At 53.8% G+C, this 14,138-nt stretch overlaps 1 protein-coding gene across 1 annotated transcript in view; it reads right to left on the bottom strand.

The window, feature by feature from the left end:
• The window catches only part of MYH9 (myosin heavy chain 9), an 86,755-nt gene that overhangs the window by 32,344 nt on the left and 40,273 nt on the right, over positions 1–14,138 (bottom strand). Inside the window, exons 4-6 of the mRNA XM_059681662.1 lie at positions 5,158–5,185; positions 4,371–4,464; positions 188–280 (exon numbers count right to left, since the gene is read on the bottom strand). Of these exons, the coding sequence (XP_059537645.1) occupies positions 188–280; positions 4,371–4,464; positions 5,158–5,185 (215 nt within the window). The remainder of the gene's footprint in view (positions 1–187; positions 281–4,370; positions 4,465–5,157; positions 5,186–14,138) is intronic.

Below are 14,138 nucleotides of genomic sequence, written 5' to 3'. Positions count from 1 at the left end.
GGCTGAAGAAGCTGCACATGGAGGTGCACACTGACTAGAGTACGGCCTGGCCTGCTCCACGCACCTGCCCAGGAAGCACCAAGCTGGAATCTTCCTCACTTCTACCTATTTGGAAGGTAACATGTGCCAAAGCTCTGTGTAGTATCCCCCACCCCACGAGCCAGGAAAACAGCTGGCCGCCACTCACAAATCGCGAGGAGTTGTCATTCTTCACGGTCTTGGCGTTCCCGAAGGCCTCCAGGATGGGGTTGGCCTGCAGCAGCTGCCGCTCCAGCTCACCCTAGAAAGGACCCAGAGGTGCGGTGAAGGCCAGGGAGAGGAAACTGGGGCAGAGCCATGTCTGCAGGCTTGGAAGGGAGATGGCCCTCCATGCCAGCCTCGGCCTGGTCTCCACGTCACTCAAGAGCAACCTTCCCACCAGAACCTCAGATACCTTGATGGTTTGAACTTAGTTCCCTGGACTGACCGATCAGCGGGCCTAGAAAGGGGAAGTGGCAGCTCCCCCAGCTCCAGGAACCTGGTACAAGGACCCAGATCAACCCCAGAGGATGTGTACGAGGGCAGCCCATGAACCAAAAAGAGATACAAGGCACCATTCCTTCTCTGGGACAGTCTCCATCCCAGGTACCCTGGCTTCCCTCTGCCCTCCTTACCTCAATCCCCACCCAACAGGCCACATTTTTCCTATTTCATAGGCCAGACACAATTCATCTCATCCGTGTCCTAATACACACTGCATTTCCTTGCTGGTCCCTGCCCTACCACCCCCCAGACCCACTCCTAGCACATCAGGTGGGTGTCTGAGCATGGGATCGACAAGGGTTCTGAACTGTTTATTAACACCTACTTGTGTTAATAAACTCTACTTGTGGTCACATGATGCTTTGTGGTTGACAAAAAGTGCCCTTGTGCCTTCTTGTCCCTGGATTCCCATGATACAATGGGGCAAAACAGAGTAGCCCCATTTCACAGAAGAGAAAACTGAGGTTGAGGGAAGAAGAATGGTCTGGCTGAGGTTATGCAACTATCAACTAGCAAAGCAGGTATTAGAATTCGAGTCTACCACCAACAGCTGTCAGTCACCGCCATTCTCCCGCCCTTTGGGGCTCTACCTGTCAAGTCAGATCAACTTTGGAAGCAGCCATTGTCCTCCCAGCAGACCAGATAATAACTGACACTGGCTGGGGAAAATACGGATCTTGTTCACTTTAATACCTGGGTACCCTCTGGGGGAAAGTAGATCGTGCAAGGGCCGGGCGGGGTTCTGGATTTATTAGCAAGGCTGGAGCCAAGCCAGGATTTTACGGGAATAAAGGCCGCCGGTGAGTGATGAGAAGGAAGACTGGTAGGAGCAGCAGCTCCCCGGAGAGTCGTGAACTACAGTGTTCCAGGAACACCTGCCGCAGCCGGAGCGCTGAGGATGCAGGAAGCCCACTAGAGACTGGAAGGGGCCCAGCAGACCCACCTCTTCCCAGGCCTGAGGGAGTCTTCTATTCTCACACCACACAGCTAAGTGAAGGAGGGTCAGGCAGCCAGGTCAAAGGGCAGGGGTCAAACACCCACAGCCGGCTCTCCATGTGTGCCTGGCGCCAATGGTCACAGCACACTGGAGTGCAGGCTTGGGAAGGCCTGGAAAGTCTGCAAGGCAGCCCACGGGCAGGAACTGGGTGAGTGCTGCTCCCCCACCCACTAAAACACTCCTCTCAAAACACAGGCCCGGCAGCCAGGCTGGCCGAGCCACTCCCATTCCCGCAGACAGATGGGAGCGGGGCCGGACAGGAGCCTGGCGCGGCCTCAGCTTGGAGGTAAACCCAAGGCCTCTGTCTCGGGCCTGCAGGCTGTTGCCACGGAGCACAGAGGCCAGACCAAACTCAGGAGCAACCATTAGGGATTCCAGAGGCCAGTTCTCTGCTGACAATGGGATGACTAACCTAGGGGTCTTTCCCTCTTGATACCTAATTGAGCACAGAGAAGACTTATTTTTTCAATGAAATTTGTGGGATATGAAGTTAGGAGTTACTGGAGGCCGTGTATGCTCAGAGTTTGGAATTACCCATCTGGCTTCTGAAGGGCTTCACTGGCTGGGGGTTCTGGCAGTGGGCTACAACTAGTACATAAAATACAGGGGGGCGGGGGAGGCGGGCAAAGGTCAGACTATGGAAGTCCACCTTGGAAGTCTTTTTCTCAAGCTCTACCTTGCCAACCTGCCCAGCCAAAGCCCAGCCTTCCCACAGCAAGGTGAGGCCTAGGACGTCCAGTGGGTGGTCTTGGAATGAGCAACTGAGTCCCTCACTGCAAGGGGGAGGGAGCTCAGCCAGAGCGTGCCACGACAGGCCTCGGGGGGTAAGTTCAAGAGTGACTCGGGCCCTAACCGGTTTGGCTCAGTGGATAGAGCACCAGCCTGCGGACTGAAAGGTCCCAGGTTCGATTCCGGCCAAGGGCATGTACCTTGGTTGCGGGCACATCCCCAGTAGTGGGTGTGCAGGAGGCAGCTGATCAATGTTCCTTTCTCATCAATGTTTCTAACTCTCTATCTCTCTCCCTTCCTCTCTGTGAAAAATCAATAAAATTTTTTTTTTTTTTTTTTTAAAGTGACTCGGGGCCCAGCTGTGTGGAAAACCGCCACACAGCTTCAGGCAAGGTAATCAACTCAGCTGGTCAATGGCCTTTACAATCCAGGGCCTGAGCAACAGTCAGAAACCAGAGGCAACCTATTCACTCACTGTGGTTGGACTTGGAGTCAGGAACACGATGCCCATTACACACCGAAGCCTGGGGAAGAGGATGGGACAAGTTGGCTCCCACTTATCACACCCTCCTCCACATGCCATGTTACCTCGGTGCTGGGGGCTGCCTTCCCCTCCGCAGCTGGAGTCTCGGAAGTCATGCAGATGGGTCTACATTCCTGCTCTCTACCAGGGACTCCAAGGTCACCCTCTACAGAGCCAGGCGCATACTAGGCATTCAATACATAGTTGGGAAATGGATTTTACAGCAAAGTCAGAGATGGAAAACCACAGCTAGAGAACTCCTAACCTCACAGCCCTGTTTTAAAAATAGGCCTCCTATAAAGAATGGAAAATGGGGAGTGGAGAGAGGGAGCAAAAGAAACTTTATTAGTTTCTAAATATAACTCCTGACGCCCCATGGAAAAAGATTCAGAATGTCTTGAGAAGTTTGGCACATGAAAAGTTACTTTTGGTTCCATTCCAGAAAACTGTACTCATTAGGACATTATGCAGGACACACCCAGGTCTGCATGCAAAGGGACACACACCCCTACTTACTTATATGCGCGGCACACAGCACCCCTGTAAGGGGGAGCCACCCAGACGGCGCAGTTCCCCCGCAGCCTGAGGGGATACCACGGACACTCAGATTTGACAGGGAAAAGTGTGTGCTTGCGAGGAAGAGAGAGAGCACCACACAGGCATGCTGAGACCGATCGCCCCGCTCTGGGCAAGTCCAATGTGGGCCTTCGAGGCACTGCTTCTGACCACACAGACGCGGCAGGTGAAGGGGCCCATCATCTCCATCTGGTCTGAACACTGCGCCTGGGGGGCTCCTGGACAGCAGATTCCTGCCCCACTGTGCCTCGGTCAGGGTTCTGCACGGGGCGTTACAATACACTACGGGGCCCGTGGGGAGTTCGCGGCAGGACTGGAATTGCTGAGAACAGCTAGGTGATGAGGCCCATAACCATTCTGGTGGAGCTGTCATTTCAGAGTGCACGAGAGGTCACCGTGTGTCACACCCAGCCCCTCCGCCCCAGACAGTGAGCCGAGCCTATGAGAATAATTCTAGCCGAAGAAAGTGACAATGTGTGGAGTGAAAAGCTGCTTAGGAAAAAATACATAATTCAAGGGCACACGATGATGAGAACACGCATTCCTGGTGCAGAACGTGCAGTAAACGTGCAGCTCACCTAGCGAGGACACTGCTGAGTTCGACCATAATCCACCAAAAGGGAGAGGGGAAAAAAAGGGAGGTGAGAAGACTTTCCGATTGCCCCTTCTCTCTTCGATTGCCCCTTCTCTCTTCGCTGGGGGCTGTCCACCCAGAGGCATTTCAACAGCAGGGAAAGCAGCAGGGAGTTAATTGCAGGTCTGCAAGTCTCCATCAGCTTGAGAACCAAGGTTTAGAATCTCTCTTCCAACCTCAGAGGTGAAGGCCACACAGCAATTAGCTGCCAAACCCCTGGGGGTTCCAGTTTCCATAGCAACTCGGAAAGTTGGGAGGCCAAGGGAGAAGTAGGCTGGCTACCAATGGACAGCCTCCTGCAGCCTCTGCTTCCTTCCCCACAGGCTCTCACCTAAGCCGAGCCATGAAGCATTCAATGCTCTTCCTCCTGGGGAGGAAGACCCACTCACCTGGTCCTTCTTGCTCTTGTGTGAGGAGGCCACGTGAGCCAGATACTGAATGACTTTCTTGGTGTTCTCCGTCTTGCCAGCTCCAGACTCACCCCTGCCAAGAGAACCAAGGGAGTTAGGAGAGGCGGCAAATCCTTGAAGTCTGTCCCTTCCCCACTGCATGCTCTACTGCCCACCATTCTGTTGGGTGCCAGTGAGGGGCCCAACACCTAGTGGCAGAAGAGGGGACAGGCAAAATAATGCTGGTTCTGGGATCCTCACTCAGGCCATTTCCCATGGCCCACTGCCTGCCCTGGTCACTTGGCAGCCTTTGCATCCAAATGTCTTCAGAAAAGTCTGAGGCAGCTGTTGACTCAGGGGTCAAAGGCACTCATACATGTTCCTTCGAAGCTGCACTTGAAGGAATGTTCTGTACCACTGACTCCCGCCGCAGTGGGGTTTATTTATCTCCTTGTCAAGTTCAAAGGATGAGGATGAGACATCCAGTGTCCACTACAACCAGGTAAAGAAAGCCAGTGCTCAGAGCCAGAGGAATGCATGCCAGAGGGGCCAACAGATGCCGGCCTGCTCGTCAGGTCCTGAGGAAGGCGGCACAGCTAGATCTTTGCCCATGAGATAAAGCTCATCCGTGCTGTGGGAACACTGAGCAGCCCGTCCCCTGGGGGAGAGGCAGGGCCTGAGCTGGGAATAGATTACCCATCAGCCTAGGTTTGGGTAGGAGTCGAGTCTCAAGGGGAAGAGCAGATCCAGTGACACATGGCCCCGCCACCCCAACAGAAACACTTACGTGCACAGAATGGACTGGTCCTCTCGGTCTGAAACAAAGAAGACATCGGGTTAACTTCTGGCTCCCCTTGGGCTTCTGAAGAGCTGCCCATTCCCAGGAGAGGCAGCCCCGAATGCTGCCTCTGCAGGGGGCCCTCCACGGCGCTGACATGTGCTGACCCTATGCCTCACTCAGAGGAGGGACATTCCTGGGTGGCAGCCACTCATCCTCCAGGAGCTCCGACTGCCCACGCTCACTGCCCTCCCTGCCCCCGTGACACCAGAAATAGTCTGTCTCTCTCACTTCGGAGAAAGTCAATCTATGGAAAGCTCCCCAGGAACCTACTTTTTCTGAGCACCCAGGTGGGGCATCCCCTGTGTGTTTATAACTGGGGGTTCAGGCTGTTAGAAATCAGGCGTGTGGCAGGCGTTTTCAATATTGTCCCCATCTGAGTAAGGAGCATCGGTTCGGAGGCTGGGTGAGGGGTGTGGTGGGTAAGGTTGGTTCGCAGTGGCACAGCCCTGGGGCAAGATGCCGCCTTGGTCACATGCAGAGCCTCTCAGAGCCCCAGCCTCCTCCTGGGATAGAGACAATGATATACATGTGGATAACATGCAAGAAAGCACCAGTGTGGTGTCTGACACGTGGAAGATGCTCAATGATGTCAGCAGATTTGTAATAAGTGGGTCTCCGGGCCTGGCTGTCAGGCACTTTCTGCACCTACCCCCAGCTCTGTGACCCTCGGTGAGTAAGGATATAAGCCACTCAGTGCTCCACTTGGGCGCAGGGGGAACAGTAATACCCACACTTTGAAGCTAAGTTTGACAGAGATGCTTTAAGATCTTCGGCCTGACCTGTGTCAGTGCTAAGTGTGCAGTTTTAAGCAATGGCTGAAAATACAAACTCATTATTTCCTCTTTTCATCCCACCCCATGTAACACCCCAACCCGCTTGAAGTCAAGTCTGTCTGAATCCAGGACTAGGCTACTTACTGATATTTGAGCTGTGGAGAGGTATTTCATTCTCCAGTCTCAGTTTCCTTATCCACAAAATAAATATGCTCCCAACTCCCAACTCCCTGGGAGAATTAGTTTGAAGAACAGAAATGACATATGAAACGGCCTGCATGGTACCCTGCAAATAGAATGTACTCCACAAGAGGCTGCTGCCTGTTCAGGAAGCCGCCCTGAGGGGGTGGTAGTGCATTGTCAGGGCCGGGAGCACTTCGAGTTGTTAGCACTTATAGCTGTTAGCACAGGTGCTGCACAGAAACCGATGGCCATCCGGAAGGACTCTCACTGGCCCCCACCTGGCCAGCCAGAGCCCTGCAAGGCGGCAGAGGGAAGGTGACTCATAGCTTCCTGTGTGCATGGCCTCAGGAGACGGATTTGCAGACGCACAGCGAGGTCTGCTTCTTGGCAAGTAAGCCTACAGCATGCCTGATCTCACAGCACACAGGCCTGGACTCTTACTACCCTCACTTCTCTGTCTGCGGATCACTCAGGAGAAAAAAGGGAGTCGGGACAGAAAGAAGGAAACCTAAACCTCAAACCTGACACAAACAGCAGCTACCCACCCAGCTCCTCTTCAGCCTCCCCCTGTCCCCATTAAGAAATAACAGGGTGGGGGTACGGAGGGAACTCAACCTTTTGCCTTCACACAACCCCCCACCACCCATCCTGCTCTCCACTGTGGAACGCTCAGAGCAGGCCCCACAAAGGCAACCTTGCTGCCTCCATCTCAACTTTCCCACAAAACAGAGTCCTTCAAGGCTGGGGCTGGGGCAATCTCCACAGGAAAGGCTGGGGGCTAAGGGTTGGGGGAGACACACAGTTTCCATCACCTGCCCCCTAAGCACAGAGTAGCGACTGAGAAGAATCTGGGACAAACACGGTTGTGATCTGGGGCCCCAGCTCCCCCATCACATCTTCCTGGGCCGGCCCCAGCTGCAGGCATGTTTAGTCAGCGCTCACAAGCGGGCAAGACCGTACCTGTACGTGCTGGCAAGTCGTGAGACAAGCAGCAGCCTGAGACAAGCAGCGGCCGACACTACCATAAAAGGAAACATTCCCATCCCTCCCAGAAGGAACCGTTTTCCCAGAACTGCCTAGGCCAGGTCCCTGGGATGGCTGGAATTCCTCTAATTGTGTGAGGAGTCAGATGCTGAACAACAGGAAGCAGAACAGCCCGCTCCCCATCCGCCCACATGTGGGTACACACACATAGGTGCACATGCACACACAGGGACATGCACAAGCTGCACATGGACACGTGTGCACCACAAGTACATGTATAAGAGATGCACACACACAGGGCCACATGCACACAGATTCCTGCACACACTCAAATTCCAATTCCAGACCATGCACGCCCCCACCCCAGCTCTTCCTCTCCTCTGACCTTTCACCTCCAATCCCTGAAGCCAAGTTAGCACTGTCAACACAGCCTAAAAGGGAAAACTCCAAAACTTTCACTTTTCACTTTAAAGAAGCCTTAATTCACCTTGCCAGGACATGCATTTGGGCAAATGCTTGTGCGGAGGAAAACTGACGGGAAGCCTATCTTATTTCCTCAACTCTGGTCCCCAAGTCCACCTGCCTTCAATGAATGACATCCTGGCCCTTACATCCGAAGGGTCTTTCCAAGTCTTACAGTAGTTTTGGCTCTGCTATCGCGTGGCCTTACAATAACCCTGGGAGGTAGATAAGGCTGCATTGTCCCTGCTGTCAGCCTCCTCTTCTGGGCAGTGCAATGGTTAGAATTCTCAGCAGCCAGTCAGCTCTCCACCTGACTCAGTTTACTCTGCCAGAGCCCTGGTGCATTCCAAGGAGGCCCCTCCTTAATACTCACTCTATAATCCCTTCCTTCCCACACAGGGTCACCTCACGGGATGGGGACACCTGAGAGTCCAGCCCACTCAGTTGTTTTGGCTCAAGTCTTTATTTGGGCCCATATGAACTAACAGCTAATTTGAAAACGCCCTTCCTTCCTCCACACCAGAGGAGACAGACAAACAGACAGGAACCCTGTGGCCCAGACCAGGGGGACGCACCCCCCAGAGATAACCCCGTTCTGGAAAACAGGCTCCCTGCCGGGATAAGGCCCTCCACCTGACTTTAGAGCCTGACGGCTCCTGCCTGGCCTCCACTCGGTGGGGGTGGGGTAGAGACAGAACTATGACTGGGCAGTGGTTTTCCATGCTTTTAAAAGAAAGAGCAGCCTTTCCTCAGATAAAATCTTTCTGAATTCCCAATATGATGAATGGGGGATAAACTGAGAGTTGCCTGCAAGGTGGAAACAGGGTTCCTTGGAGCACACTTTGACAACCACTGGTCCTGATGTCTGGAGTAGTGACATCAAGGAGAAAGCCACTGGCCACGTGCTCCAGAGCCCTGGTTCCAAGCCTCGCTTTGCACTCCCCCTCGTGATGCCCGGCCCCTGGGGCAGCACAGCACAGGTGCTCAGAAACTGTCCTTAACAGCCAAGCCCTCTGCTGCCCAGGTCCACGGGGCACTGTCCTTGGAGCAAGAAAGGTTTTAAGTTACACATTCGTGGTGAGGCCATTCCCTCTCCTGATTTTATTTTAAACCCCCAGTGCCCAAGGCGCTCTGGAGCTGAAGCACATCTCCAAATGGACAAGTGTTTCCAGGCAGCTGAGAAGGTGGGCAGAGATGACCACAGATATTTCACCCCAGGACCAGACTTATGCTCGGGGCCTATCGCTCACTTCCTCTGTGAGAGGAGCTGCGATTCTTGTCCATAAAAGGCCATGAGGCTCACACAGCGGTGACATCAGCCCCGACAGGAAGTACAGAAGGAAGAGAATGGGCCTGGTTCACCAACAGGCCTGGTTCACCAACAGGGGCTCGGGGCTGACTCACTGGAGGCTCACAAGATAATGCCTCCTGAGGTTCGGCCAGAGCTGCTCTCTCAGGGCTACACCTAGAAGAGCGGCCTGCCCCCAAGACCCATCTTCAAGTCAACCTGGTTTCTGGAGAACAAGAAAACATGGCACAAAGGGCAGTTTCAGGTTGGGTGACGTGCTGCCTGGGGTGAGACTAATGGGATGACTCATGACAAACGGACCTGAAACTTTCCACCACCAAGGGGTCTGTCTTTCATGAAAACTGAGAGCAGACCCCTGGGTCACTCACTGAGGGAACCCCTACTCCAAGTCACCTGGGACAGGAAGTGTCTGGCTGCCCCAGGCAAACTCCTGGACTCTAGAGTCCTTTCCCCAGAGAGCCTCTCGTGAACCCATCAGGGCCTTAATGGGCCAAAGTGCATTTAAAGCATGAAGAGAACTGTGGGTTCGAGCTCAGAACCCAGGGGCTGGGAAAGGCCTAGAGGACATCTGGTTCCACCATCTGCATCTAGAGGTCAGGACACCGTGTCCCGAGAAACCCAATGACTTGATCAAAGTCACGCAGGCTGGGCCAAGAACCCAAGCCTCTGGATGCCCAGTGCTTCCCCAGAGCGCTCCTACAGGGCGGCACTGAGCCACCAGCAGCCCTGCCTCCATGCTGCCCACTCGCAAAGTGTCATGTGGGGCCTTGCAAGCTGTCTCCGAAGCCAGCCCCAATTCATGAGCTTGGGTTACAAGCACTTGGGAAGCAGAGAAGTGTGAAAAAGCAGGTGCAAAATAAAGCACGTTAGCCGAGGCTGCAGGTGAATGCCGGGCCCCGGAGGCCTGTGCCATGGAGCCTCTGGCAGCCCGCCGGCCTCGCAGTCAGCCAGTGAGAAGGCAGCCACTGTTGGTGGCTCCCAAGCACACAACATGGTTACCGGTTATGTTCTCTCCAAGGCACAAAGGTAGGCCACGACCAGACAGATGCTCGGTCAGCAGCAACCCAAGCCGGAAGCCAGCTGAACTTGGCCCAGTGCCTCTGCCTACACACTCCCCCAAGGTAGGGCTGTGGTGTGAACCCTACTGAGGAGGCCCTAGTCCCCAGTTACAAGAGGCAGAGAAACCAGGCACCCTTGATAATTAAAAAGCAGCTCAAGAGACTGCTCTTAGCTTTCATTATGTCCTAGGGCGAGCAAAGCCCCAAGCAAGCCTTCTGTACAGGTGAGCTCCCAGTACACAGGCAAACCTGCCAGAAACCACTGCTGGTTGCTTATCCACCTTTCCCATGGGCGGGGCCAAAAGCGAGAATGTTCTGTGGGTTACTGCTGAGGCAGCTGATAGGTTTGTCAGGGTGGAGGGAAATTCAAAAGCCACATGTGAGTGCTGACGGACCACAGCAAAAGCCGCCAGGACACTGGGAGGACAGTGACACCTGAGGTCAGTTCTGCTCTTAACAACACTGCCCTCGGGGGAAAAAGAAACACAGGCAGAAACCTGGCTGAGTCCTGGGCAGAGAGGACTAAGCCACCGACCACAGGTCTGCAGAGGGCTCGGCTCGAAGTGGGGGAGAAAGAGGACAGGGGAGAAGGACAAAAGGCCATGAACAGGGAACTTACAAACACTGCCAGGCAAGGCTCAGGACAAACTTGGCTCAATGTTGGAGCAGAAACAGCCCTGCAAAGAGAACAATGGGCTTTGCGAAACACCCTGTTGATGAGTTGTGTCCAACTTGCTGGAGAAAATCAGGAACATGAAGATGCTTCCTGAAGAAATCAGGGGCTCTGGCTGCCCTGGAGAAGGGCAAGCAAGTGAAATGAAAGGCCAGAATTTGTTCCCAGAGTATGGCTTTCAGCTTAGACCTCTGCCCCATTGTTCTTGTGGACCAGTTCGTGTGGGAGAAACATTATCTCCATCAAGAGTCACCAAGCCCAGTTGGAATGGCATCCTGAGCCCCAATCAATACTGTCTGTTTGCCAAAGAACACCTCGGGTCCCCAGAGTTTATGACAAAGGTGGACACTGGGCCAACACTGTGGTCAAGACTACAGGAACTTTACAGAAGCCACTTCTAGAATCCTTACTCTTATCCCTGCAACTTTCAGCTCTTTTTCTCTCTGTAGTTTTAGGGAATTCTTTTTCTCATCTGATAGCTTAATTCCAGAAATCAGGCAGGGTAAGGAAAGCAACCCTCTTCTCCGAACGCATCACTTTCAGCCCTGACATTGTGCAACACGGCCCTACTGCAGTCTAGGAGCCAGCAATTGAGAGAACAGGAAAAACGGGCTGGTGAGCAGCATTCACCATGCAGCGCCAGGAGGCTGAAAGCCTAAGGGGGCTTAGCCATTAGAGACTCGCAGGTGAGCTTTGGTTGTTTGTTTTGGGGGAGCAGTAACAGAGACATTAGGCCAAGTTTTCAACCACCCCCAAAGTTTCAGGTTCCAAGAGGGCCCTTCTTTCTTCTCTCCCACTTCAGTCGCCCAGAGCAAAGCACAGTGGACCTGTTGGGTTGGATTAAAAACAAAACAAAAAGACAAACCCAAAACTGAAGCCCTGAAAAGGATCCATTAACCACAGACCCCTCTTCTAGAAAGAACATTTTACAGAAATAAGACTGACAGGCATGACCACGTTATAATTCAGCAGCCTCATTCCAGGGCTGGGCTTTCCCTCCTGGGGGCATGACAAGCAGCCTCCCAGGGTAGGCCCTGAAAGTGCCTCCTGATGCAGGCTCGGTGCATGGGAGTGGGCCCAGGGCTGCGTGTCAGACGTCTGGGTGCCCACCAGCACATCACCTCACTGATGCTGAAGAACCAGCCTAGAGCACACATGACATTCCCCAAAAGCCCCACCACGCTCTCCTGAAGCCCCACGGAGGCCTTAGCCACACAAAGGCAAGCTCTGGGTCCGTGGAGCCCTGATCTAGTCCAGACAAGTGGTGTTATGCGTTCACTGCAGGGAAGGCAGCTTTGACAAGCCACTTCCTATGCATGCTGGTACCCAGGGCCTGAACTCTTTGAGGAGAGTAAGCCACCGCCTGGAGGAAGCATCTGGCTGTCACCTTCATTAAGCAGAGGAGCGTGGACTGAAGGGACGCATGACTTGCAGGCAGGGACAGTTCAGTCCAGAAACTGCATTGCCAGACTCCTCTTGCTACCATTTAAGAGGCACTTACCGCAGGCCAGAAGCCTTCCTTAGTTCTGGCAATAACTGTGCCATTTTATTAACCCAAGAGGTAGACGAGAAAAGAAGGCCCAGTCCGAGTAAGTGACACAATCGGGAAGTGACCCAAATCCAGGCCAACCCCACACTCTCTTCTCCACACCATACTTCCTGTTCACAGGCAAGCTGCTCCCTAACCCTAGGGCCCAGCAGCTCCCTTTTGGTGACCTACCACAGGAGGTTATGTCATTATCAAAGCCCCTTGCTACCCCAGCACCCTCAAGGCTAAGTGGGGCGCTCCCTCCGTGCTAGACTTTCACTCTCCTCCTGTAGTTTATTTACCTGCCTCTCTGGACTGGGCCTTGGTCTCCTTCAGGCAGGGGCACGACTAGCACACAGTAGGTGCTCTGATAACACAAGGAACCATGTGCAGGCACAGAGCACATCCTCAGGGTGAACCAATGCTACACATGTGGCCCAGACCTCCCTGCAGACAGTGGGCCTCTGTGTGCCGCTGGCTGGCAGGGCCGAGCCACCTGGCTGGCACATTCCTACTTAAGTGGAGTCATCACATCTGTGGCTTCCTCAGCCGACTGGCCTGGTGAGTCTGTTCAAAGTCATGCTTTCCTGCGCCTTCGAAGCATTTCCCAGCCTCTCCTCAGAGACCCTGGAAAGCAGACAGCTCCTCGGAAGCAACCCCCACCAGGGCGGAAGGAATGCGGAGAGAGGGGCAGGAGGGCGCTCCTCCTCCAAACCAGCGGCCCGGGAGAATTCCTCCAAACACCAGCCGGAGAAATGAGGGGCAACAGCGTTCCTGGGGGGTGGGCACAGGATGGAATCAGGAGACCCTGGGTTCTGGAGCTGACAGCCTTTGGGCCTTTGAACATGTCAGCTAACATATATAGGCCTGTCCCTTTTCCTGTGAATTAGAAGGGTCTATTCAGATGTAAAGACAGCGCTAAAATTCTACCTTCATTGTTTACCCCAAAATGTTAGGCAACCACTGAGAGGAATGTGGACACTCACGGGGCACTTGGAGCAACTGCTTGGTGACCAACCACTTCTGGTGCAGCTTCCGCTGAGAAGCAGAGCAAAGGGTTAAAGAAATAGCTCTCGGATTCGAATCCTTTAGGCCTGGAATGGAAGCAAACCCTGCTGCCACACCCCCCAGAAATGCCGGGTGCTCATTAAAATACCAAAAAGCCACTGGAGGTGAGTGGCTTTCTAACTAATTAGCATAGAAGAGGGTGTTTTACCCTACTCTTACTGGGGAGATAATTGGGCTCAAGTCCAATTCTTTAACTAGCAGGTTCTGTAAGAATAGACAGACTCATCCTCAGAGGGAGACCCCGAGGTCTGGCCCCAAAGAAAGCCAGCAGCACCAGTTCCCCACCCAGCCACACCTTTGCAGACCACTTCTGCTTCTGTCAAATTCTCCGGCAACCCCCAGTACCTGCCCCTGACAAGTTCCTATCCCCCCTAGGGCTGATGTCTGCCCAGCAAGGGCAGCCGAGCAGAGTGTATGCTCTCTCACCCTCCTTCCCCTACCGGGCTCAGACAGTTCACTTGACAGAATCCTAAGGATCGGTTCAATCCCCCAGACAGGAAGACCCTTCAACGGCCACGACAACAAACGAACCAACTATGTTACCACAACTTTAATTAAACCCAAGGCTGAGGATTAAAAGAACAAACAAAACTGTGCTGGGCACGTCTGGGCTGCACTATAACCACTCACTGACACACCTGCCAGCCTGCCCACAGGATCCGACCACCACGGTGCCTTTCCGGCCACCCCAGGCCTCAGCGCCCACACATTCCTCTGCGCTCTCAAGACACCTGCCGCAGTTGTGTTGGCACCGGGTGTAGGTAGCAACTTGCCTTGTTATACAGCTCCAGCCACAGATCTCTGTGTTCAAACATAGCTTGTCTCTCCACTTAGACTGCCAGGGCCTCCAGGGCCAGGATAAGGTACTAAACCTCTTGATATTCTAGTA

This window comes from Myotis daubentonii, chromosome 2 (assembly GCF_963259705.1).
Source record: "Myotis daubentonii chromosome 2, mMyoDau2.1, whole genome shotgun sequence".
Lineage (NCBI taxonomy): Eukaryota > Metazoa > Chordata > Mammalia > Chiroptera > Vespertilionidae > Myotis > Myotis daubentonii.
This window is presented reverse-complemented; position numbering and strand designations above follow the sequence as displayed.